Source organism: Egretta garzetta, unplaced genomic scaffold (assembly GCF_000687185.1).
Source record: "Egretta garzetta isolate BGI_Z169 unplaced genomic scaffold, ASM68718v1 scaffold94, whole genome shotgun sequence".
Classification (NCBI taxonomy): Eukaryota; Metazoa; Chordata; class Aves; order Pelecaniformes; family Ardeidae; genus Egretta; species Egretta garzetta.
The window spans coordinates 5,205,319-5,232,825 of NW_009259683.1; the positions used below are offsets into that span (position 1 = coordinate 5,205,319).

General features: G+C 38.5%; 1 protein-coding gene across 1 annotated transcript in view; it reads left to right on the top strand.

The window, feature by feature from the left end:
• The window catches only part of JAZF1 (JAZF zinc finger 1), a 90,979-nt gene that overhangs the window by 45,634 nt on the left and 17,838 nt on the right, over nucleotides 1-27,507 (top strand). Inside the window, 1 exon segment of the mRNA XM_035894096.1 lies at nucleotides 12,381-12,577. Coding sequence (XP_035749989.1) covers nucleotides 12,381-12,577 — 197 coding nt within the window.

The window sequence follows — 27,507 nt, forward strand, 5'->3', positions numbered from 1 at the left end:
CGGGCCGGCGGCGGCGCGTCGCCCGCCTGCAGAGGGCTCTGTGACACCGCGTTTCCCCCGGCAAAGTTCAGTCGGCGGCGGGAGGGGGGAAGGGAGCGCGGGGATAATGGTTCCAACAGTCTGGTCTTAGTCTGGTAAACAGGCTAGGAATTGTGGGCTAAATCCTTTTCCTCAGGCTTTGCACCAAGGCTGAGATCAGATGACTCAGTCCGGACTCATTATTTTAATAGCCTACAGCTAGTTCACATAGCAGCGGGAGTCCACAAAAAAGGCATTTAATTGTTGAAACTCAAACTGGTACATTGTAACTGCAGATTATAGTATTCAGATTTAAGTGATTCAAGTAATTTATAAAGCTTTTGCACAAGCAAACTGAAAGTTAAAATACTGATATTGTAATAAAAAGTAAATAAAACATACTTTTGTACATTAAGACCCAATTAAAGAGCATGATTTCATTTAACAAACTTAAAACAGGCAGGTGATATTTGCCAACATTACTACAGCTGTGTTTTACATTAGGAAATTAATTAAAATAGTCATTTATACTTTTTTCCACTTGTAAGTCTTAGGCCTTTCTGTATTACACCATCTATTTTCTCTTCAATCATTGTGTTACGGTGCATTTGTAATCTCGCTTAGCAGGCTGCATTGCAACTTTGGGGTTTTTTTTTTTTCCTTACCTAATGAAAAAACAGCTTTCTGCAATAATGCGGGCGAAGCAGATCAAACAGCGCTGAAGGAACTTCCCTGCTGTCTGCCTGAGAGGCAGCGCATTGTTAGTTATTCAGATGTCAGTCCTTTTCTTCCGCATCCTAGCAGGGTTTCGCTGGTTTCATCAGATCACTCCGAGCTGGAGGTGGGAGGCTGGCTGCTGGTGAGGGGCAAGAGGGAATGGTTTCTGTTAGACCAAGCGAAACTGGGGGATTTACTGCTCTCACATACGTGCCTGGGTCTGGTGCAATAGCAAACCCCGAGACTAACGGGGACAAAATTTCAAAACATGCAAATCAGTGTTCCGCTTCTGTACCTCACAGCTGAATAATGAACCTTGGGAGTGATTCTTGATTCTTAGGTACTTTCCACCCCCAGCCCACCCACCCCCCCCAAACTACTAATACAGTGATTACATAATGAACTGTTAACTTTGTCATTTTTTCCTCAAGGCAAATCAGTGTAGAAAGGTACATTTTTAAAATAGCATGTAATTACAGAAACAAGAGTTTATTCTTCCTCTTGTATGAAAGAGCAAAAGCACATATGATGGTCATCTCCTTCCTTCTCCACCTTCCCTTGTCTACGTTCACCTGAACTTTCTTGCCTTTTAGGAGGCATCTTCCATATCGGGTATTTTACAGCTGTGTGACTCACTGCAGCAGAGTCTGAAGGACTGGGAATGTTCAATTTGCCATTTTAGTGGGGCTGGGTTGTTTGTAAGTTGCAATCGTCCTTCCAAACGGCTCCTGATGCCTGAAAATTTGGTTTATTAAGACCAGACATTTCACATTCCTAATGTTAAAATTGCTGCAATTTTCCATTATAAGCTTTACCCCACCCAGTCCTCTGAATACCGATTTATAAATCAGTTTTTAAAAATGCTTCTCCATCTAAATCTTCCCTTAGATTTTAAGCTTGGGAGAGCATCTTTTGAGCTGAATGCTCTTTCTCAATGGGAGAATCGTATTCTGTATCAGTGTTCTCCCAAACAGATTGAGTGTTTCTTTAAAGATAAAATCAAACAGTAAATGCATTTTAAGTGACTTTTATGTCTTTGCATTTGAAAGAAAATCAGCATCTATAGGTTTTAAGAATTATTTTATTATGCAGCTTATTACCACAGTTCCTTTTTACCATGTTTTTGTTGAATGGGTATTCTGGATTGCTTACTGTATCCATGCTGCTGGAGGAGCCACTGCAGACAGTATGTGATACATTTCTGAAAGACTGAAAAATGTGTTAGTTAATGTGTTCAACCACTACTGTGTAAAGTACCGAAGACTGGCTTATTTATGCAGATTGATACTAGACATCCTTATAGCTAATAAGCAATGCTTTGTGATAATATCTATTTTTAAATTTTGCTTGATTAGTCTGTCTTTGGGTGTTGACTTGAATTCTCAGAAGAACTCTGTATGAAGTGACACAAGAATACCCAGACTTAGATGGAACATTACAGGAATAAAATATCTGACATTTCAGCTCCCTGCTTCTTAAAGCAAAAAGTCCTTGAGGCATCAATAAAACCGAAGTCCAACAGTAAAAGTGCGTGTCATGCATACACAGATCTATTTCTATGTAGGGCTGACTGAAATAAATTGTTTTTGCATAAATAGTTATAATAAGCTCTTCAAGAATGAAAGAGGGTGGACCAGTAATGGAAAAAAATACGGTATTTTAGGTTAAGCACATCTGAAAGTAAAACGTCCTACTGGAACTAGGCAATCTGACAATACTGGAGCCTGTGCAGAGAGCCAGAGCAGGGCTGGTACACTACTTAGTCCCACATAGGAACTATTTTGAGATTTCAGTCAAACTTAGGAGATACAGACCCCTTATTTTTATTCTGTGAGCAGCTTAATTCCATCTTCTGCGAGGAGATGGGAAATTTATTAAGGTTTACAGTTTCTAAAATAAAAATACAATTTAACTCCCCCACACTTTCCTTCCACTAAAATAAAACTTAAATTTTTACTCTGCCTTCAAGAATTTTGGACTTCTTTCATGTCAAAGCACAGAGTAGTCTAATAAGTCATAAAATGCTAAATCACAATACTTATAATATTTAAATTGAATAACTGGTAGGTTAAGTTAGAGTATTACTGAAAAGATACCATCAGTACTCTTACATGTGAGACCATCTTTAATCATTATAGTGACTTCATACTAAGAAAATTAATTTGGGGGTTTTGTATACATGATGCAAATATAGAAACTGTCAGTGTGCATTTTTAAAATTACATGTTTTAAAAAATACTTCAAATGTACTCCTTTATTTCACATTATTGATGTCTGCTAAGATTCTCACTTGCGTTTCTACAACATTTTATGGCTGTGTGACATTACATTATTCTTGTATATTAACAAGGCTATGGACTGAACTGTAAGGATTCATGATGTTATGTTCAACAATTAATTAAGCAATAATCCATAAAGTACCTGTTGTTAGCAGCAGGCGATGACTGGTTTGTTCGTTAATGGCCGTAAGCAAAGCCAAGGCTGATGAATGTCCTAATAAGTCTGTTAGTAAATGCAGGGAGGATGGTTGCTGAAATGATGACTGCTGCGTTACACTAAAGGCAGGAGTTTGCTGCAGTGTTTTGAAAATCTATCCCAACTGCAAGAAAGTCTGCAAGTATTTTACGCCATCTGAATACTCCGGTTTTTACCAACGGTAAAACTCTGGAATTAGTTTGATAAGAAATAAGTTGATGTCGAGGCAGAGCACAGCATAGTGAGCACTTTGGTTGGATGTGCTTGAGAGGGTTATCACAACTTTCTAAACTCGTATTTATTTGTGACAGAGGTGGCAATATCATGCCAAACAGCGGTTGCCTTCCTGCTAATTACCTCCTTGAAGTATCTCTTTTGCATAACTGTTGCTTCTCACTCCATGGAAATTACAGAATTATGAAGTTGCATCCAAGTTACAGCTCCTTTCTGAAACTCACTCATTTACTTCAAAATAGGGTGGAAAAAACTGGGGAAGGAGTGGGAGGGGAAAGGAAGAGAACTAGCCATATGTTTCTAATGTTTTGGAAATTACTGTTGCTCTCTTAAGTTGATTTCGGTGAGCTCTAATTTTGTTCCTTTTAAACACAGAAATGTCATTTGTTTATTTTAACAACAGCAGAAAGACGATGTGGACTTCTCCTTCAGTCCCCATCATCAGTCTAGGGAACAAGTAATGAATTTTCATTGTGAATGAAATATCTAAAATAAGGCTGCATCTGTCCTGATTACAGTACTGTTCTAATGTTATCTATCCAGTGTGCATGCTTTCTGTCAATTTAAAAAAAAAAAAAAATAAAATGCAGTCTTGTATTTTGCATTTGCTGCATGACCTACACGAATTCAAAAAAGGCCAAAATACCGTGTTATTTAAAAAACAAACAAGCAATAAGCTAAAAAAAAATAAAAATCCTTGATTTAGAACAAAGCATTTATTTGTAAGTAAACAGCTAATTTTATGGTGGGTGGAACATACAACACTGATTTTTTTTTTTATTTTTTTTTTTTAAATTTTGAATTAAAGATTACTTTGGTGCTCTGTGAAAAGGAGATACAGTACAATAAATGTAAACATGGTACTAAGAAAATAGAGGAGAAAAAAAACCAGAAACACACAAGAAAAATAACTATTTCCCAAACAGAAAATATTAAAATAAATACATTAAATGTATAATAAATATAAAATATATAAAATAAATATTAAATGGGAAGGCAGGGCTTATGTCCAATGTTTGGGATTTATGTTAACCTAAATATGAAATATAATTTACACTGATGGTTTTGTCTGTGTATTCCCAAAATCAAGAGAGAGTGTAAATTCCTTTCCTATGCTTTTACCAGTGCTTGTGCTGATCAACTGTGAATAAACACACATGTTTTACTGAAGGCAACGATATGGTTTGGGATGGTTAGGTAATTGCTGCTTTATTTTTATTCCGTTTGAGTGATAATATATTATTTGGCATATCGCCGTCCATTAACTCCACTTACATATGTTTAAATATGAAATTACTCAATCTTCTGAATCAATTTTCCATGCTAGAAGCACAAAATATCTACTTAGTGGATAGTTTATTATGTCTTATTGTATCTTTTAAGAATGTGTGAAGAGCAGGCAATTAAAGTAAACCCGCTGAACTCTTGCTCATATTGAACAGATTTCCTAACTGACAGCAATATGACTGCATGTTGTGTTCGAGTCTTTTCAGTGATGAGGGAGGAATGCAATGTGAAGTCTGCTTTTAACCTTTTTTTTTTTAAGGTACATGTGCCTCCTAGTAATCTCTACTACATCTGTTGAAGATGCACTTATTCAGAAAAATGTGTATTACACTATAGCTGATTTTGTGGTGATAATATTCTTGCATCTTGAGAAAACAGGTTGAATAATGGAAGTGAAAGAATTGTACCAGCAATAAATTATTCCTGAGGCTAATAATAACAAGAAAACTGATTCTGTCCTGTCTCTCTAAGATAATCATCGGTTTGTCATAAATATTCCTCATTTAGGGCATAGGGAAAACTTCCAGTAGATGAGTCTGAGTACAACTGATACTGAGAATAAACACTGAATTCCTTTGTAAGACCTGATCTCAGATGAACGAGCACGTTGAAGTCCAACTTACATGCATGCTGTTTCTACAGTATATATTGGGCTGAAGCTGTTCTTCCCAGAAACTTAGGAATGCCCTTTAATTATTTGCTTGATCTGGTTGTGAAATGTGATACAGGTTTGGGGGAATAATGGAGAGGGGATTATTATTTTGTGCTGTTTCTTCCCCGTTTTTGATGTTTCTGATGAAATCAGAAAAAACAAGCCAAGCAAAAGGGAGTTTTGTATAAATCTGCACTTTAGCACTATGCAAATACTCTAATCTAAATGCTGTGGAGGCCCGTGTGTGATTATGCACGCTTCTTAATGGGGCTTTTTCACACTGACATTTGTTTTTAGAGTTTTGCTAAAACTGTAATGGAAGATCTCTAAAGGAAAAAATGGTTGAAAGCTTCTGTGAAGCAAGAGAGGTTTGTACAGAGCTGCGGAATACTTCTGTTTCCCCCACACTACAAAGAATGGTATGTGAAAGTGCTTAAGGGTGTTCATCAAATAATTTCAGTTAATGGACGGTATGAAACTTGCTCATATATTTATTTCCTCGTTATCACATAAGTAGTGCGACAAGGCATTACTGGGGACATCGATTGTCTTTGCTTTGGCCCAGTTTTGTGAAGTTCAACTGAAAAAAGCCTTTCATCCTTCCCAGGAGATGAGACAGCCTACTGCTGAGCTCCTGCCGTTCAGATTTCACCAGATTTCTCCTTAACCCAATAATAGTTCAACTCAACAGTTGTGTCCTCTTCCCACCATTAGCTAAACCAAACCACATTGCTTTGTCTTTGCTTGTAGAGGCAGCAAAGGGTGTGGAGGACAGTTCTTGACTAAGGAGTTCACTAGTGCATTTTAGGGTCCACAGAGTCCACCCTATTGAAATGGGTCCCGCCTCGAGAAGTGGATCCTCCTATCTCTCTTCAAAGTAGAAGTCTCCTGAAGTTTTAAAATACTGTGCAACTAGAGGTGCTTTCCATCCTAGCCTTTTTTTTTTCTCTAAACACTGCTAATGCGATGAGGAAAACTGGGAGCTAAAATTACCATCCCCACCTCCTTACTTCTCTTGGTACCACACTACAAAGAATTGCACAAACATCTTAAGACAAAAATGGGAAAATATTAAGAGGAAAAGCAGGTATAACCAGCAACTTGCTCTGATAGGTGTAAAGAGTAGCAGGAGAATTAATGTGGGGCTTTCGGTATGTAGTTAAGCTACTGTGTGGCCCATCTGTCAAGTAAGTTTGACCACTTTTGATCTAAGTGTAATACAACCAGAAGGTAGCACAAATCTGCTATAAAGCACTGTGGATTTTTTTCTCCTCTTTCCAATCAATCTTGAAGTTGACCAAGTGTTGGGTTAAGGAGCAGTCTGCTGAAATAGGAGTGGTAGAAACTCAGCAGCATCATTTCTCATGTTCTGGGAAAGGTGATGAGCTTTTCCCAGTACAGGTTAGCCAAACATGAGGATGAGCTGAATGTTACTATCAATGCTTTTCCATAATTTTCTGTGTGATAATGACAAAAGGTCAGAACTAATTCTGTTCTGCTACCTTCTTCCGTTGTGGTTTAGTGCAGCTTATCAGTAGTGAGGCACAGGACACAGTATGTATGTTATTGTCAGGTAGTGCTGTTGTTTTTTTAAGCTGGTGTGCAACTGGACAGTGTTGTGGAGCAGTTCTGGGCTTGACCATCTGCAGTGCAACCTGCTTGTTTTGCAAGCTCAGAATAATCCCCCTCCCCTCTCTAGTGTGTGTATGCAGTAACTGGAGAATGGTAGACTTGTGATTGCATCATCTTCTCTGTTTGCATATGTGTTAAGACTAGATCATGAAGAAACCAAATGTCAAAAAATTAATATTCAGATTCTACAAGGTATCTGTGATGCACATGTAAATGTCTGTGGACATAGAAACAGAGCTTATCCAAGCAGGGCTACCTTCCTGCATCAGCAAGCTGTAACAGTGAGGAAGAGGAGGAAAAGATGCTTCATACCCTTATGACCATTATTAAGAAGAGCTATTTTGGCAGGCAACCTGTTTGGTACTTTCCCTTTCAAGTGAGATCTCAAGTAAAAATTCTCAGTTTATTTGCAACTCACTTTTATAACTGCACTTACCCCCAGTCTGGGTGTATGAGTCCAGAACTCTTAAATTGTCTTAGAATTGTGTGTAGTAAGAGTTTTATGATAAACTCTGGCATCATCATGTAAGTCATACTGGGGCATCATCCTGGAACAGTCAGTACACACTAAGAGCTTAAGGAAATTTCTGGGAGAGTGCATTCTGCTTCTGTTCATTCTTGGTTCCAAAGCTTTTGAGGGTGATGAGACTTATAAACGTTGCAAAGGTTTGATTTGAAAAGGCTTTTTTTATTTTGAACGTTGCCTCTGCTTTTTTGGTGACTTTTAATGTTGGTAACAACAGCTAATGCTGTTTGTATTACATTGCCACCTATACGGAAGGTTGTGCAACACTTTCCATTATAAGACTGTTTCAGTTGCTTATTATGTTGCCAACATTCAGCTGTTTGGGCTGAAATTTTCCATGCTGGGTGTCTCCTTCAGGCTGAATTTCTTGGGAAAGTTTCAATAAAAATACTTGAACCATTCCAGGGAATGAGAGGAGGGGGAACTACTATATTTTGCTCATGTTATTAAAGTTGCTGCAAGCACTTGATTCAGAAATCATTGCACCTACGTGTTTTAGAGCAGGGAGTTGAATAATAATTCAACGAAGGTGAAAGGGTGAGGAAAGAAAAAATGGGGCTAGAAGAGATTTCTTTCTAAGGAATGGGCTCCTCCCTGACGTTACGAACCATCTGCAAGAAAGCACACAAGCCCTATGCTTGTCAAAACAGGGTCAATGAATGGCTGGGAACTGAATGATTCTCCTTGTTCCACTGCGCCTACGTGGTATATTGGATTTGGAGAGAGAGGCTTATGAGGTGTAAGCACAATCCTATGCAACTGGGATTGCAAGATGACTAAAATCTGTGTAGTGGTGGAAATAGAGGGGCAGGGTTATGGAGTTAAGAAAGTAGCGGAGGTAGATTTGCTCAGCAAGGAGATGGATCTGAAGATGGTGAAAGAGACTGTTAAGCAAGGAGACGGGATCTAACCTAAGTGATCTCACAGCAGCCTTTGTTAGTTACAGTTCATTTTCTGTTTCCCACACATCTTGTGCATTTAAATGAGGCAGGGAAAATTGTATGCAATCATGTAATTTGGAGACCAGTATTGAACCTTAATTCCAGCATGTTTCATTTCTGAGCTCTTGATGTTGCAACCATAATGTACTTTCAACTTGAAAATTGAAGCCTTAGTTGGAAATGTCATTCTATACCCATCATTCAAACGTTTATATTGTAAGCTTTGAAGAATACCACCATGGTTAGGCACAAGTATAACACTGTATTTCACTTAAAATACTGAAAAATGTTTTATTTTAATCCATTTAGAAAAGTTTCCATTTAAAAACCATAGCACTGCCAGTGGATCTGAAAAGGTTAATTGCATACTTGAGATATCAGGAACTGAACTTAATAGGCTCTGCCTTCCACTTCTCTCAGGTTCACAGTGTAGACAACAAATGACGTTTTGGAACATACCCAACATGCTTAGCCCAAATAGAAGCAAGTTAACAGGACAGGAAGAAGTTTCAGCTATAACTTCAAATTTTCCTGATTTTTATAGACTTCAACCAGACTGGTTATACCTCAATATTATTTTAACATTGTTATTTGTGGCTGAGTTTATTAAATAGCAGCGTTCATGCTGCTGCTTTTAATATCTCACACTTGAGGTTATCTTCCAAGTTTTCAAGGATTTATAATGTTGCCATAACATTTTCTTAAGGAATAAGGCTTCCCATCCAGAAGCAAGCATACATCATAGTACAAATTCCAAAAATAGTGAATTAGACGTTTCCTAGTTAGAGGAGAGCCAATGTGTACTGAATGCCCATTTTATTAAGATCCTTTTACTTCTTTTTTTCTTCAATGAAACTTAGACTTCTATTTTGGGACTGCTTTGTCAATAATATCTGCACCCTTGTTTAGAGAAGAGAAATTTAAAACTGAACTGTTACTATGGATATCTACTTTTTAAATATTAACTTCATAAAAATGCCATATCTGGGTTTGACATGATGTATTGTCTCTGTTCAAAGAAGATAAGCTGTCATGTCATATACCTGTTTATTAAAGTCTGCAGATTGTGTGTTGATGTTACGTATCATGGCAAAGATCCACTTATTAATGCCTTTGTGGTATGGGTGGACAGGATACATCTTTATTGCTCTAATGGTACTTAAAATTTTATGCCAGTGTTTTGAGGCTGTGTTAAAGTACACAAATCTCTTTTGAAAAAGAGCTGGTTTTTTGATATCTAGGCCAAATTTTTCTTCCGTATTTCACACAGATGTCTAAACCCCCATTTTTTTGCACCCCTTACTATTCCTCAGAGCTGTTTTTTCTCAGAGGTCTCTCTGTAAGTGCAGTCAGGTCTGGACTTAGGGTCAGTAGAATCTACCTAGCTTCCACCCAAACAACCCACATGTTGCGAGCAGTCACAAAATGTTGGCTTTCTATGGAGCCTAAGTGAATATAGTGATTCATATTAATTTAAACTGTTGGATGAGGCCCAGAGACGAAACTACACTGTCCTACAGCACCATGTTGAAGATGCTACGGGCAGATATTAGGTTTTGCTGTGAGACCCAGTGTGACCTGATGGTCATGTTCAGTACAATTGTTGTGATACTACAGTCTGCAGAACCAGTTTGTCCAGCCAGCCTGTGACCTGATCCAATGGCAGGATATAAACTCTGAACCAGATGATTGGTGTGGCAGTATTCCCTCCGCCTCCCTTTCCTCAGGGTCTGCTGCTCTTCCTTGGGAGCAAAAGGTAGATCTCCCAGTCCTCTGTTGGATTCTTGGATGTATGTCAAGAGTTGTTTCCATGTCTTCTCATATGATAAGGAACTCATGGGCTGAAATAAAGGTAATTACTTACCAAGTACTGTCATGGGCAAAACAGACTCGAATGGGGGAATTTAACTTATTTCCAACTAGCATAAATATTTAATTACTGATTCTGGTATTGGTTACTGAGAAACAAAAGAAAAACTCTTAAAACACTAAAGGGTAAAAAAAAGCCCCCTTTCTCAGGCTCGCCTTCACTCCCAGGCACATTTTACCCCAGACATCTCTCCTCCCCTGTGACCACTAAGGCCATACTCAGTTCCTTTGGTGAGGCAACAAGTGGTGCACGGGTTGGTGTCAGGTTGTAGCAGTTTCTCTCTGCCACCCCTTGTTTGTCACTCTCATCCTGTGCTCTGATGTTGGTCACCCACAGGCTGCAGTGCCCCTGGGGGTGTACCTGCTCTCCACCGTGCAGCACCTCCTACTCCTCTGACCTTGCTATTCTCTCTGTTGTTTCCTCCCCTGTTCCCTCTTCCTCCTCTCTCCCTCCAGCATTTTCTACCACTCCTTAAATATGTTTTCATTGAGGTGCCACCATCAGGGCTCAGCTGTGTCATGTGGGTCCATTGCAGAGCTGGCTGAAACCAGCTGTGGCTGGCATAAGGCAGGCCCTGACCTCTTCTTGCCCGGTAGCCCCCTCCGCTACCAAAACCTTGCCACCTACACCCAATACAACAGCTCACCAGCTTCATTATTTTCTCCACAGATTTGTTCTCTGGGCCTGCTTCGATCCCCAAGTCTACCTCATTCTCTTTCCTAGGCTCCTCTGGGAGAGTGTGACTATTGAAAGAAAGCCAGGTCACCCATGCTTAGTCCAATACAAATAATTGTTGGTAATTTTTGTCATTCTATTTCCTTACTGGATTGCAAATGTGAGTTTCTGGGTGACAGCTGGCTCCGAGGTGAGGGCAGCATACCAGCTGCACTACGTTCTCACCTCTGAATGCGCCCTTCATGGTTTGCCAAGGTTGCAAGAGCTCATTATGTAAAGCTTGTGTCTTGGCGGAAACCTGGTTTACTCTGTATAACCTGGTCATACAAATGTCTGGGTATAACTTAACTTCTTACTCTTTATCACATGCTAGTGCGTATTGTTTTATTTACTGACAGGTATAGTTTGTACTTTAGCGTGAAGGACAGAGGGCTGTATGGACAAGGTGATTTATTTTAGCCTGTCTTCTTAGGAATCCTTCAAGATGGCTCCTTATGTGCTAGAGGGGAAAGACAAAGGATTAAAATACTGTTTGAATGCTAAGTGCGTGAAGTCTGTGTTGCTGTTGCTCTTTTTTGGAAGGAATCAGAATAAAAGTGAAAAAAATATTTTTCTTCCAGGTAAGACATCCCATGCAAAAAGTTGCACTGCTGAAATTACTGCACTGCTAGTGCACACCTTGCATTGTGCTGGTGGAATTCCCTCTCAGCATCAGAGGTGAACCTTGAGTTGCATTAGGCCTTCAGCAGCATGTACCAAAGCTGTACAGAGAAACCTCATTTGGTTTTCAAGAGCTGGGAACTCCATTTTGAGGAATTGCAATTTAACTGGACATTTTTTATGTCAAGCAACATTGTCTAAATCCTTTAGAAAAAGGATGTGATTATCCTAAGTTGGAAATGATGTATCTACACAATCTAATTCATACTATTCCTTTGACCTCCAGATTCAATACATTTGCCCCTAATATTTTTCTCTGTTATAGCTACTCAGCTACTTTTTCACAGGAGGAATGAGTGTAGTTATTGTAAAGGATTGAGTATAGTTATTATAATAATATGTGCAGTGCTGATCTCTGCTTGGAATTTAAAAAAAACTGTGTGTTTGCACGTGATGCAAATTTCTAAGATAAATTCTATCAAAACCAGAAGGAAATGGCCCAGATCTTGAAGACAGGAATAAAGCTTTTGATGGAGAGGTTTGTATTCTTGAAATCTGTTACGGAGGAACTTGTCACGGCTGAGTTTAAAGCTCCATTTGGTCACCTACAGCAAAAAATACTTTATCTTTACCTAAAGCTTACTTGCAGGCAGTGTTTCAAGCCTCTCATCCTCATGATTGTCCTTGTTCTAGATTTATGACTGATGCAGCTCGACGTGAGCAGGAGTCTTTGAAGAAAAAGATTCAGCCAAAACTCTCTTTGACTTTGTCAAGCACAGTGTCCCGTGGGAATGTATCTACTCCACCTCGCCACGGGAGTGGAAGCCTTACTCCTCCGGTCACCCCTCCAATCACTCCCTCCTCTTCATTTCGCAGTAGTACTCCTACAGGTAAGCACCTGCTGTTTGGTTTATCCCAAATAAACTAGTAATTTTGCTACATGGCTTTTGGAGAACAATAGACATACTGAGGCATTGGGAAGAAGAACGCCTAAAAAGAAAGCAGAAAAGCTTTGGGCTCTTTTATTTGCAATCTCTAAAATATGCTTGGGTATTTGTTTCCAAACTCTTTGCTAAAGCAGAGAAGGACACTTTACATAGAGAAACTAACATTAGAGAAACTAATGTGCAAAATACCCCTGATGTATCAGTAGGAGAGCTCTGCACATGGTACAGTGCCAATTTAAAATAAAAGTGGTTGGGAACTTCCCCCTGGCCCCTTTCCTCTTTTTTTTTTTTTTTTTTTTTTTTTTTAGGGGGGTTGAATTCATAGCTAAATGAGTGGACGGGGAGGAATGTTCAGCTGCTGTTATCACATAGGCATGACCTTCATTAGGAAACTATGTTCAAATAAGTAATGTATGAAAAAAGTAATATGTATTTTCTTAAAAAACAAGTATTCCAGTGGTTTTCCCAGGTATAAAATTCCTGGGAATTTTTTTGCACTGATCAGAGAAACTGAAAATTGCTTGCTGTGCTGAACCAGATCTCTTGGCCCAGGTCAGGCTGGTTTACGTTAGGTAGATATCTTGTCAGATAATTCTGATACACTTCAGATTAAATGCCAATATTTCCTTCTAAAAAGCTAAATGCATATAATACACCTACTCTGTTCTGTAATAAATAGGCGTAACATATTCTCCTTAATAGGAAATCACATGAGTATCCCTGCTTTGATAAACTGCTATGCTGTGTATTTTATGTAAGCTGTTTAATGCTTTAGTATTGATGGTTAAAGGAAAAAGTTGTAGCAGTCCTTGCAACCATCTGTCTGGAAGTTCTCAAACAAATTGGTTGCTCGGTGTGTCACTGGATGCGAAAAAAGGAAGCATGTTGAGAACAGCTACATGATAAAGTCCTAATGTAATGCAGAAAATTTTAGAAGAAAGATTTTCTTAATTATCTCCTATTTGAAACAACTGATTAATTTCCTTGGCATCCTAAAGATGTCAAGGAATTTCTCCTTTCTTTTGTTTGTACAGCTCCTCCTGGAAAGGCTAATTCATGATGTGTTCAGGTAGTATAACTTTGCACATGTCAGGAACATTGGTTAGCAATGTTTGAAACATGTTCCATCAGATACTAAAGAAAAAAGCCAATATCTGTCTACTGAAATACTTTTATTATTTATATATTTTGCAAACTTTTTAAGCTACTCAGAATGTTGTTTTACCTGTAGCTAGGAGAAGGAGCTTGTTTTGGCTGAGTTTCTGGGAGTCCTGCCTGCCAGCTTATAAATAATACCAGCTTCCACTTTCTGCACCCTCTGTTCCAAGTTCCCCATTGGACCCCTGTTCCAAGGTTAGGGTTTGTAATAGCCTGGTAGCAAAACCCATCTATTCTTTCTTGAAGATTTTTTTTTTTTTTCATTATTAACTATCAACTGAGTTGCATTTCAGCAGCCTCACCCCAGAACTTCTGGTTTTGTTGTCTCAAAAGTTTTTCTGGACCTAAAATAAGCATTGAGATTTTTCTGATAACTGTAGAATTTTTTGCAGTGTTTGCTTGGCATAGGATTTTGTTCTCCGCAATGGTTATAAGTTACATAGATGAGGTGCTCCTGCACAGCTGAGTTTCTGTCGGTGCAGTGCCTGCGGAGGCAGCCCAGCAGACTAATTTTAGATAGGCACTCACATGTCTGTTATTGGCTGAGGTGAATCTTCTTCCCTCAAGTGCAAGTATATATGGCAGTTGACTAGCAAGGTGATAAATCCAAGGATAGTAAGGCAAGATCTGTTTCAGGGAAACAATTTAGAGCATGTAAATCGTCCTGCATTTCAGCCTTGCAGTGCCTACACAGCTTTCAAGCCCTACAGGCATACCCTCCACTGCATCCAGTGAGAATGAAGAATATTGCTGTATTCCTTCCGTGCGATCCTGTTTCATTTGTACTCGGAGCAAACTCTTGTTAACTCATCTTTGAATACAGGTAAACATGTATGTTGTGGTAACTTCAGAAAATAAAGAGACTGTTTTTCCTTAGGTTCTCTGTAAGAACGTCATCTGAGTTGACATTATTTGCTACAATCCAAATGTAATCATTGTCTTCATCCTCCTTTAGACCTATACTTTGTCAAAAATAAAATGGATTGCTTTGACCTAATTTATTAATGAAACATTCAGAATGGCAGTTTCTCTTTTATTGTCTCCCATCTCAGTTGTTTGATACTTTGTTAGGGTACCAAACCTCAGCAGTGTGCCTGGCATTGCTCTTACTGCACAAGGTGTAACTCCAAGATGGTGCCATTTTAGATGCCAGAGAGAAAGCACATCTTAGAGGTGGTGAGGTGGCATACAAATATGCATGTCCCTCAGCAGAGAGTGTCTGTCCTATATGGCTGTTTGCCATTCTCGTTCGAGGTAGAAAGCAGGAACCTCACTAGTCTTTTGCGTCCCATTTTCCATGTAGTGTCCTCCCTTTAGGTATGCTGCTTGCCTTGGATTTGCTAGGTGTGGCAGTCTTGGGTGAAGCCAGCAGCTACCTGAATCCCAGTCACCTCTGTGCTCATCCTTACAGCTAAGTCTCACCATTTCCTGATGTCGTTAAGCTACTGTTGTCATTTTTCAGCAAAGCATAATTTCATATAATGGTCTCTCATCCATGTATTGACCAGACTGGAACCCACTTAGCTTGTGAAATTTGGTAAGAAACAGTTCGAGGTGGTTTGGCTGCAGAGAATGTCTGTTAAGTTTTGCAGTAAAAATCCGTGCCAAAAGACTACGGGCCAAATTCGCAGACAGAGCTGAGCAGCTTCCAAGCTGACACACATACATGCTGCAAATGTTGCATGCGTATGTATAGCACCTTCATCTGCATAAATGAGATTATTCACATAGAAGCAGAAATATTCAGCAAAGAAGTGTGCTCTTTAAGGCTCTTCTCGGGTAATGAGGTAGACATGTATTTATCTGCAGACTCTGTATGTGTTAGTCTCCTGAAACGGCCCGTTCGTGGTTTTGGTGGGAAGTAGAAATGCAGCAGTTAATTTTCTATAGCTCCCCTCTGTTCCCTCAGGGGCGACTGGCATGTGCTCTCTGCTTACATTTGGCTTTTTGTTCCCTCTCCTATAACAAGTTTTCTCTTCTTCTTGAGACCTGCATCCTCTAATGATTGCAGAAAGTTCACTTTAAAAATTTGTTCCAGTTTTTGTTTTAACAATAGCGTCTCCCAGGAGACTTTGTTTAGTAGGCTTAAATGCTCTTGTTAGAGTTTGCAGGCAGGATTTAGCAAAAGAAATGGCTTCCATCAGCAATACAGACTCCTTAGGGTGATAGGGAAATACAGCTAAGTAGCACCAGCATATAGCTTATTTTGGAAAGATGTTAACAGTCTGCAAACATTGAAATATCTCTTTATTTAAGGACTGCTGAATTAAGTCACAAAAACTTATGTTGCCTTTATTTTTAAATGTCAATTTTAACCCCACAAAACTAATGAAATCTAGTTATGGATAAAAATGGGGCTGACATTGCATCTTTAACATACGCTGTTAATTTTTTAAATGTTTTCATACATCTGTGTGGCTTGCAGATGAGATTTCCACCCTAACTTCCTGGCTTTTGAGTGTAAGTCAGAGCATTGATATTCCTTTGAAAACTATGATATCTCTTCATACTGAAAAGCTTTAAAAAAGATTCAGTGATAGTAACTTATTGGTAATTCATTATTAAAATAACCTGGTCTCAATTTTACTTACAAAAGTAATTCATAGTAATGAGTCTCAGACTTAAAAAAAAAAAAAGCCACTTTTGCATTGAAGGAGTGCCAAAAATCATCTGAAACCACTGGTTTGTGTTTGTTTGTTTTTTCTTCCATATTTATGACAACTTTTTTTCTCTTTTTTAAACGATTCCAGGCCTGGGATAGTAAATTTCAGCCTGGAGTGAATTTTTGGCCTTCTTATAAATCCTAAAGCAAGAGTTTAATACTACCAACTGGCTTTTTAATGGCTCAACCCTAAGTCTTGCCCACCCCCAAAAAAGCTGGCATATTTGAAAACCTCATAATTAGCGTTACATTTTGCTCTGAAGAAACTGGCTCTCAGACCTCCTTTCCTGTTTATTTTGATTTTAATAGATTGCAAGTTATAACATTTATGCTGTTTTAATAGGTTTATAGACGTACTTACTGCCTGATCATGTTGGGCAGCGGATGGCAGCCAGTCCTGGCAGCAAGCTTTGAGGATGCTATGGTTGGCTGGAATAGCTGTGGCCGTCTGTCAGTCCTTCCACTTGTAAAGGAGATGAAAGAGTGAAGTTTTCATGGGTGGTCATAGCTGATTCTATGAGAGAATTGGCAAGTCCCATTTTGATTTGCAGCTGTCATTTAAGTAGGTGACTAACTATTGGTTTATCATATTAATTAGGATAAATGCCTTTCTAGGGAGTTATATTTGTGCAGTCTTTTTTGATTGACTGCATTTGAAAGATTTTGCCTTTCCTTAGTATGGCAAACTTCCTTGAAATTTCCACTAGCCCAATCTCAATATTTACACAAGTGACCCCATTTTCTACCCACAGAAAATACCTAACTTTTCAAACTCTTTTTTTTTTTTCTTTCTAGTAAAACATGAAAGTACTAATTAATTTTAATTTGGAATAAAAAATACTTTGGATTGTCCTTAAACTTAAAGGAATCTAAGATTTAAATAGTGATATTGTAATCAAATATACCTAAAAACTAAGTACAGCAGTATTTTAAGACTTTGAAAAAAACTGTGACTGAGGCTTTCAAGTTAGTGCTATTGATGTAACAACCATTACATTTACCATTTGAGGATATTATTTGAATGATGATTTAGTAGATCTATAGCAACTGAGCAGTTTTTTAGATACATAGAGCACATGCTTAAACTGAAATCAAAACCGCTTTGGAGCTGTGTCAGTAATCCTAAAGCTGCACTGTTCCAGCCAGTTAGAACATATCATGTGAAACGGGCCAATTTCTTCTAATAAATCATACTAGTGGTGAACCATGACTTTATATAATGTGTGATTTAAAGACAGAAAGTGAAATTCAATATATTTTCAATCAAAAAAAACCCAGTCGTCAGCTAGTGTGTATTCAGAGCCTGGTGTAATTAGCAGTACATTTGATACCTAGTGTGACTGCATTCTTAAGTACCTACAATGATTTTAAGTATGTTTGTGTTTGTTGTAGGTTCACTTAGCAAACTAAATTAAAGAGAATCGTGTCCCGTTTACTTAATTAGGGAATATCTTCTAAGATTAAAATAGTGTATACATAAACTTTTATTCAATAAAATTAATAGATTCCTAAAACTCAGACTATTAATCTTCTCTTATTCAGCTGGTTTTGTTCAGCATTCAAATGCAACTACTGGCAAAACAGTGACCAAAAAATTACAGCTTCCTTCTTGTGTTAACGAGCGTTCTTGCTACTGATGAAATAATTTAGAGCTTCATTGTTCCCTCTATGGGTGACTTAATTTACAGGGGAGGAAAGTCTGTGTATTACAACTAAAGATCTCCTTTCTCCTCCTACCAAAGGCAGCTGGGACTCCAAAATGAATCTGTAAGGATCTACCTTGCTTCTGGACCATTAAGGACTTGTCTGTTGTGGGAGCTTTGATTTTGGGAAGTAAAACGCTGTGCTGCAGTTTATGAGTTTTCCCAATAAACCTTGTTATCTCAAGTAATGTTATCTCAATGACATGAGATATCATTCCTATAATTCTGCTATATAGCATTTGCCCTCATGGATAGCTCATGAAGGAATCCCAAGGGCCTCTTGTTGAATCTATTCCGTTTTCTTTTCCAAGAATGCTAAAGTTGAAAGAAAACCACCCATTGTTTGCTGGTAATAGCAATCAAAAACACAATAGTAACCAGCCATTGGAACTGGGCATTGTAATAGAGTAACAGGCATTCTGGAAACTAATATGGTTTAGATTCTAAATGTGTGTTTAATTTTTGTTACTTTAAGTTGTTCAAAAAATGCGTTGTCTTGTTGTAATGCAAAAGTTCATTCCTCTTCATAGGTATCAAAGCAGCTAACATATCGGTACAGTTTCCATATGTTATGCTTTCAACAATGAAGTAATCATATGGCACAGACAGCTGTTATGCAGAGTACTATAACAGCACATTAAACAGACTCCAGCAAGAAAGAGAGATCTGCTCAGCTAAGCTACTTCGTAAGTTTAAAGTGGGTAGTAGAAACGTAAACTAACAACCCCCACCCCCCCCAAATGAACTGAGGACTGAGGGGAGGAGGAATTAGGTGCTCAAACTTTCTTTGTTTATGGATGTGCTATTAATACATAGCCAAATTAATCTGAATTTGTAGCAGACTGCTATTTATATCAGAATCTCTGGCTTCTGTCAGCAGGTGGCATTTCTGAACTCCATGTTAGGTTGAATCAGAGTAGACTGTGAACCACTAAATCCGCTACTCATTTGATAATCTGCAACAGCTTTTTCTTTGGGTAATGCAGATGGGCTCAATACTGCTACAGCTAGAGAGAGCTTGGTCTTTTGTGGTGGCCTTCTTTTTTTAAGGATAGTGCACTGGAAAATATTCTCTGATTAAGATTTTAAAGGTGCTTGAAATTAGCCTTGGGAGTCAGGGCAAGTCAGTGGAAACAAGTACATGTTGATGGCGTTTTGAAAATCCTGCTACAAATACAGGTCACGTGCACTTAAGCACATGATTAATGTTAAGCACCTAATACTCACCGAGGAGGTGAATGCCTGACTTTGAGCACATAGTAAGTGTTTTGTCAGACTGGAATGAAGTATTCTGCACTTGCAGAGTTGCAAGCTCAAGAATGTATGTACGCACAAAAGCTTAACTTCAGCCATTCACTTCAAGAACTCTTCACCTGCATTAGCATGTTGTAAATGCTCAGGTTTAATTATTATACCTTATGTTAATGTAGTGTAGTATCATGCAGATGCAATTGAAAAAATAATGAAAAGTCGAATTATGAGATCAAATCCATGGCTTTTGTGTTAAATTGTTGCTGAGAAGTGGGTTGAGAGTGCTACATTTTTGTGTGTTTGACTTATGGGGTGTCTAGCGTAGTAAAGCACAAATCAACCAAGTTCTACTGCAGCTCGAAAAAACACACTTTCAGATGTCTGAGGAACCATCTCATTAGTTGTTCAGATTGACAGAAGTTTCTACTTGCCTAATTGCCTGTTCAGAGACTGAAGAACTTGTATGCTATATTTTTATTAAAAATTAGATACATAGACCCACTCTTATATAAGCAGTCTGGGCAAGTAGCTAAGCCATACTTCACAAAATGAAGACCAAATTCTGTTCTCCAACATAATGAAAGTTTGTCTGAATGCATTTGATATTTCAGGCCTGCAAGGTACGATAAAATCTATGATGAAATATCTTAAGGCAACCGTATTGTGGTCTGTGGCAAAACTTCCCTCTGAGGGACTTCACTGGTGCCAGGATTTCACATTTCTGTGCAGATGACGAAAGAGAACTTTATAATTATTGGGGCCAAAATGGTTCCATCTAATTGCAGGTTTGGGGACCTATATTAATCCTGCACGCCAATTAATATGTACATGTTTGCCCAGCATTTAGCAGTCTCAGGCACCTATTCTAACAGAGTCTTATGGGTGTTCTTGTAAAAAATAAATACATAAATAATAATAATTAAAAAATAATGAATGGCATTGTGCTAAACAGTTGATCACCATATGACTTAACTGTAATATATGTGTGTGCTTAGACATAGTATGAGATTTTAACATGAGCTTTTGGCTGAGGTCATGACTGAGCATGAATAATAAGTACAATCTGTGGTAGTTTCTAGTTTCTGCCTTAAGGAATAAAGCTATAGTAGGAGGTTTCCAATAACAATGAAAAATAATAAGTAAAAGTGCAATTATTTCCTATAGGCATTTTCTTAACACAGGTGGGATTTGTTCCCAGCAACAGCTAAAAGATACTGGTTTTTTCAGAGCTAGATGCCACATTCCCCTTCTAGGGAGCCAGATTTTAACCTCATACGTATTCAGCTCTTTCTTCCAGTAATCCAGAGTGAAAAATGCTCCAGTGCCCATCACTTTGCTTGGCTAAGTGCTTCAGAAATTGATCTCTTTTTTTTCTAGCAGTTACCTGCTGTCAGGTGGCTGTCCAGGTTCCTTAAGAGAGGCAAAAGCATGTATTGTATTGGTTACTCACTGACAAAACCAAACGAAACCAAAAGAATTACATCCCCAGAATATACTGAAACTTAACCTTGGAGGATCTGTGGAGCAAAGATGATCTCGTATTGCATGCATAGCAACAGTGCTGTTGTCATATCTTGGGCATGACTGCATGGCAAATAACAACTACTAACTTACAGCCCTGAATCAAACAGCTTGAAATTATCAAGAAGACCAAGAACATTATCTTAGTCAAACCTGCACAAACTGGTGGCTCAGTGTTTTCTAAGTACACCTAGATTGTATGGAAGTAACTGTATCTTGATGACCCAAAGCGGCTGGAGGTCTCTTCTGCTGAGGGACCACTGGCAGACTGCTGTAACTCTCGTTGCTCCTGTTCTTGATCAGTTTTTGTGGCATTCTGATAAAGCAGTGGCAATAAGTGAAAGTAACTTCCAGTGACAGATTAGTTTCTCATATTTACTGTTGGAGATAACCTAGCTAAACAGTAACATCCTGTAGGAGCTCAGAGATAGCTGTAGCACCAAGGTGTTGCTGAGCATCAAGAGCCAAAGGGGAAGTGGAATAGGTCTGCAGAAAGGAAAGGGGAGAGAGATTTTGCCTAAGAAATCTCAACACCACGAGGATCCACTGAAGAGTATCTTGATTTTTCTCCTTTGTACCATTTTGTTATATGCCATTTATTGAAATAGAGTTGTGTGATTACCTGGGTACCTTGCTCTGCAGTTTGGCTGGACCCTAAAAAATGGATGAGAGTTGGCCCAGGCTTGATGGCTCTCTCTCTTAGAAGGGGAGGCCATGGTGTCATTTTTCTTGCCTCCTAGCCAAAACTGGAGTTTTTAAGGACTCTGCAAATCCTAGCCCCCATTTGCCTCACGGGAGTTACCTGGTTTATTTTACAGTGGGTTTAGGACTCCTCAAAGGCCACCTCTTTCAGTGCGGATGGACCAGGTGAGAGAGGAGTGTCAGTTAAGTGTTTGCAAGGAGCATAGGGCCCCAGGTGCTTGACTTTGATTCTTTCAGAGTCCTGTAGCTTTGGCGTACAGATCCTGGAGTATTTCTGCTAGATAAGCCGGCGCAACCTGTGAGCATCTTACTTTTTCAGAGCTTTGGGATTCCCACTGATCCAAGGCTGTAACCTTGTAAAGATAGGGAAAAATGATGGGGATTTACCTGTAACTAACCTTTTCTGTGGTTTTCCCAAGGATGCATATCTTGATAACCTCCCCTGCTTAGTCCGTTTTTTAACTCCATCCTAAAGTAGCTCAGGTTGTAAGTACAAAAAGGCCTATACTACATTCACAAAATGAAATTATTGTAAAGTGGTGCTTATAGCAGTTGAAATTACTTTTAAAGTTAAAAGGCTGTTTCTAAGTGTATATAGAGGAAAGTAAGATTGAGGTAAAAATAGCTGATGGGGGGAAAATAGGGCTATGCTGTGAGGGGAAAATACATTCAGGCTTTTTTTTTTTTAAATCACATTTTTTCTCATAGCTTTCCGCTGCATTTTCTATTTTTCTTCCTTTTCCTGCTTTATGGGTGCATTTCCCTTGGAATTCTGTTAAATTTCTCATTTGCTCTTTAATTTGCCAGTAAAAATGTGCTGAGCCCAGCTAGCTATAAAAATACGCTCTGGGAAGATTGACTTAGTTGTCAGATTTTGTTTTCCAGTACAACTCTGAATCTTGCCAGAGAAGAAGGCACATCAAAAATTTAACATTGCATCTTACTTGTCTCACTCACTACAGGTAGCTTTACATGTAACCTCCTGGTTGTTGTACTTCATCTTGCCAGCCCCTTCAGAGCATTCTTGTTTGATACAGACATAAATTGCACCAGCAGTTGTAAAGCTACTGTGCTGTAGAATTGTATTTTAGTTGCACATACCTGTAATTAATTGTATGGGAATTTTCACAGTACTGTCCCCAAGGAACAATTTCATTGAAAAGTAACCGAGTTGTCTAGACTATAGCAACTCATAAAATCATCACTAGTTTTGGTTTTTGAGCTACAAAGCAGCAATAGAAACATGGCTTGTAGATTTAAAGTACTTCCAAGCACAGGAACTGTTTTATAATCCCCATCGTAGTAGTCTAACCTGGCAAACCATTTTTAACAGGGTCAAGAACAGAAAATGTGCAATAAGCTTAAAGATTATCTCTGTGTTAATTTGTGATAGGGTTTTTTGGTGTAGAAGCACACTCGCTGTACATGGACCTTTCTTCCTCTGAATGTGTAAAAAAATACACATTTTGTAGAAAGCACATTGTGCCTGCCTTTCACAGCTTGTGGCATGACTGGTTTAATGTAGGAATAGCTTGACACTCAAAAAGGAACTTCAGTGGTTCTGGGTAACAATGACGGCATTCATGTTTGTGTGTTTATACTGCAAGGGCCAATTGATGGAAGGATTCTTATTTTTTTTTACTATTTAGCTTTATAAGTAATCTGCTAATTACCTTGCAAATTACTAACTGAAAGCACAAATGTTTTTCAGAAAGTTGGAAAATGTAGTTGAACACATGGAACTTTTAGGTGTTTATTTAAATCATGCCTATGTATATGCACATATATACACACACATATATAAAATATTACACTGTAAGACTGAACAGGATTTATTTGTACCATTGTAGTGCCTTGAGAACTGAAAAAAAAACCTGCTCTACTTGTATTAGTGCTGTATGTCTGCATACTGAGAGCAGTTACGGTTTTCAAGGAGTTTTACAGTGCCTAGCCAGAAAAAAGCATACTTGTTTAGGCCAGTACTTCAGTGTGCTGAAGATGGTGAAACTTAAGCAAATGTTTGAGTTTTCCTTGCACTGTAGCCAAAGCAAATCGGAAGTAGAAAAAGGCAAGGACTAACATACCATTTCACACTCGATGACTTAAAACACAAAGAGGCTTATTTCACAGGGGAAATGGTGTATTATGAATCGTTGTTAGCCAGGACATGATCATCAAAATGATGTAAAAATCTAGGAAAAACAGTGTGGTTTGTAGCTCTTTTGTGTAACCAAGTGAGCTAAAGGCTATGAAACATTTGCTGACCCTGAAACTACATGTTCCCTTGTCTTTTTAGCACTTGTGGCCTGGCAGGTGGAAGACACCACCCTAATTCTTGCTGAAGATGAAGCCTGGTGCTTTGTCCATGCTAGCATAGGCTCCTTCTTGTAAGGTTTTTCCATATATAGTCAGAGAGCATCATTCACAGCAGTTTCTCAGCACTTCTGCCTTTAATGCCAAAGGATGCAAGAAGCCAAGAAGCAATGGAAAATAACAACTTGTAAAGTACTTTCATTTCAATTTCAGCCCAGTGATACATTATCTGAAACGATTCACACCTGCTAACATATGTTTTGTACACCTGATTGAAACAGTGATAGCCTCAAAGAAAGGTTTGTGACAGCATACCAGGCACAGTGCAGATTTTATTTTATCAGTATCCTTGTTTTTAAAAAAGAGAGGAGAGGCACAACTCCTCACTGAATGTGTTCTTAGGCTTCAGTGTTAAAAATGCATTTCTTTCTCAGAAACACAAAGTAGGATTAATTAAAAAACATAATAGATCTTTCCTGTAGATTTTGCGCATAGGCAGGATGACAAAAGCCTTGATTCTGGCTCAGTAAACAGTAGGCATTTTAGTCCTTACTGGTAATTCTCAGTACTGTCATTAGGGCTGTTTTTCAGATTATACTGATAGGGTTTCTAAATGTAGACGGTCAGAGCATTAAAAAGCAGGAGAAGCATTAAGTGTATTTTCGTGCAAAATAAATCCTCCCACCCTTCAGGGCATTGAAGTGGAGAATCTGACATTGCCTCCCTCATTGCTGGTCAGGGGTTTGTAACCCTTCTGGGGCTCATAAGCGTGAAATTCCCTCGGCCCAAAGCTGCCAAAAGAACGCTGAGCTGCCCTGGGTCTCTGCAGTTCCGCTGCACCCTGGTCCTCCATAGGCAGCCTGCCGCAGGATCCCTTTGGCATGATTCAGCCGGTTCAGACTTGAGGGTCTGAGGTCCCGCCTAGAAGCATCTTGGAAATCCCCATATAGCTGTATCCCACTGAAATCTGCGGCGCTCCTCACGTAGTGAGTGCTACAGTGATAGCGATTCCGTGGATTGGAGCCTGGTCGTTGCGCGGTGCGTCCTTGCTGGGCTTGTGCGCTGATGAAGGCAAAGTGCAGAGCAGTCGGGGCGGGTAAGGACTGTGTGCGTTAGCAGTTTTATGGCCTGTACTGTAAGTGGCTGAATAGCTTTTGTACAGCTGTAAAGCATGTTTAACCCAATGTTATAAAACATGTCTCAAATGTATTTTCATAGCTTCATAAACTGTAGTTCATTTGTGTAGGTACTTTTTATTGTAATCCTTTATCTTAAACATGGAACTGTTTCCTGATACCGTTTCTATTTTTTTCTTCTTTTTTATGAAAAAAGGGGAAAAGAAAAGAAAAACTGCCTTTCTGTTACATGCATCAGGAGAGTCCTTAAGTACAGTAATAGTGCCCTGAACTTGTATTTTTGTATTTCTAACCTCAGAATGCAGGCCTAGCAACTAAAAAGCCAAAATAACATTAATTATGACTGTTCTTCGCTGTGGTTTTTGGAGTATAAGTTTGGAACAGATGTTTGGGGGGAGAGGAGGGGGGAGGAAGGATGGATTGTTTCTTTTTCTCAGCCCCAACTGGTTTTAATTCTTTCTTGAACATTTTGAGAATATCTTTAAACATTTGCCAGAGTTCAATTAACATCCTGTGACTAAAGGTGGAAAATGTCCTACTTTGTTTTTCTTCAAACATATACCTGCTCTTGCTGCTCATGCCAAAGCCAGAGAAAGAAAGGATTCCAGCTGGCATAAGTTTTATTACTGTTACATTAATTTGCAGGTTAAGCCTCAAGTTGGGAGGGGTCTGCTGGACTGATTTATTTATTTACTTTTTTATTTTCATTATTTTAAAAAAGTGCCATGTAAAACACTGCCGTTTAATTACAGGAAATTTATGCTCTTTTTTGGTGAGCATTTTAACAGTTTATTCTTGTTTACATGAAGTTGTAGAAAACTAGTTTTAAAATATGTTTAAAGTAGAGATTGTGTTCTTGGGTTTATCATGTTTTTCCTGTACTATATACAAACAGAAGATTGTACATTATTGAAAGCCCTTTTTTGTGGAAAACAGGATCGGGGAAAAAAAGTTTATATAAAGAATGCAAAATAACTTCCCGAGACTATTGGCGCAGTGTGACCATAAAACCTCAACAGCACATTGTGCAGTGACATTATAACAATTTGCTTTAGCACCTCTGCAGCATTCTCAGAAAGTCCTGTTCTACAAAACACATGCCGTGATATCAGTTGACTGTTTTTTCCAGAATCAGTTCTTTATATGCATGTTTTTGTGATTAGTCGCTGTTTTGCAAGTAATTGGAAGTAGAAAAAAATTCTTATTTAGCGTATTGCATGTATGTTTTATTTGCATACATTTATACATTCAATAAGTTATAACATACCTCCTTATATAGGTGTGCAAGTTCCTTTTAGTGGATTTATAATCTCTGGATTGGGATTTTCTGTGTCTTAAAGACTGTTCTTTGATATACCCATATCAAGATACAGATATATCAAGATAGAAAGTTGCTCCGATGGCCAGATAGAGTCCAGCTGCTCCACCAAGTCCCTATATTGGCTCTGGAGGACTATGGTTTTTTAACCCAAGTGTTACTAGCTCTGTTTCTCTTGTAGCCCAAAATGGTGAGCAGAACTCATGTGTAAATAGTTCCCAATTTTACTGACAGTGAGTAAGAATATATAATCCTAATGTCACACTAGTAGTACTTCAAATAAAAAACTATGTTTATTTTGTACCTTTATCATTTTAGCTTTACCTCCAGGATTTTAGGGTCATTTCCCATATAGGCTATCTCAGCTGAGATCATTCTATACAAAAATACAGTATATTCAGTTCTGTGTTTTACCTATATAATCTTCAGTGTTTGAACACTTTCCAAAGTGGATTCAAACCTTGTAATTGAATAAATTTTCAGTCACTTAAAATTCAGCATGAGCTTACAGTGAACATATAAATGAAAACTAAAGATGATTTGAAACGTCGGAATCTACTATCTACCATTTCATTTAAAACAAGATTATTTGTGGGTTGGGTGCATAACTACTTGTGGGTTCATCCTGTTTGATGTTCATCCCTCAAAAATAGCTGTGGAAAGTATCTTTTCAGACTGTCTCTGTGACTGTTCAAGTTACAGTTGCCGTGTCTGTGATGACTGTGAGAGAGGGTAGAGGATGTCCAGAAATACCTACATAGATCCTTGCTGCTTAAATGTTCCCTCCTTTGGTATAGCAGACCCTACTGGCTGAAAGCTACTCTTCAAATGATGCAAACAAACAAGAAAAAGTTGGGGTTTTTTTGTCTAACTTATTTTCTCTAGTGCTTTTAAGTACCTTGTGCATAAAAACAATGTTAAAAAAGATACTGTTCTTTGTATCTGAATCCATATTCACATCATTACATGAGGTATATTTTTTAAATTGTCTTGGTGCTTATTCGCTAACTGAGCCATGCTTCAGCCAGAGACAATAGGAAATTAGTTCTTCTGAGTAGTAATAGTTCCTAAGTAGCTCGTTATTTAGCGCTTGATACTTGATCTGAGCT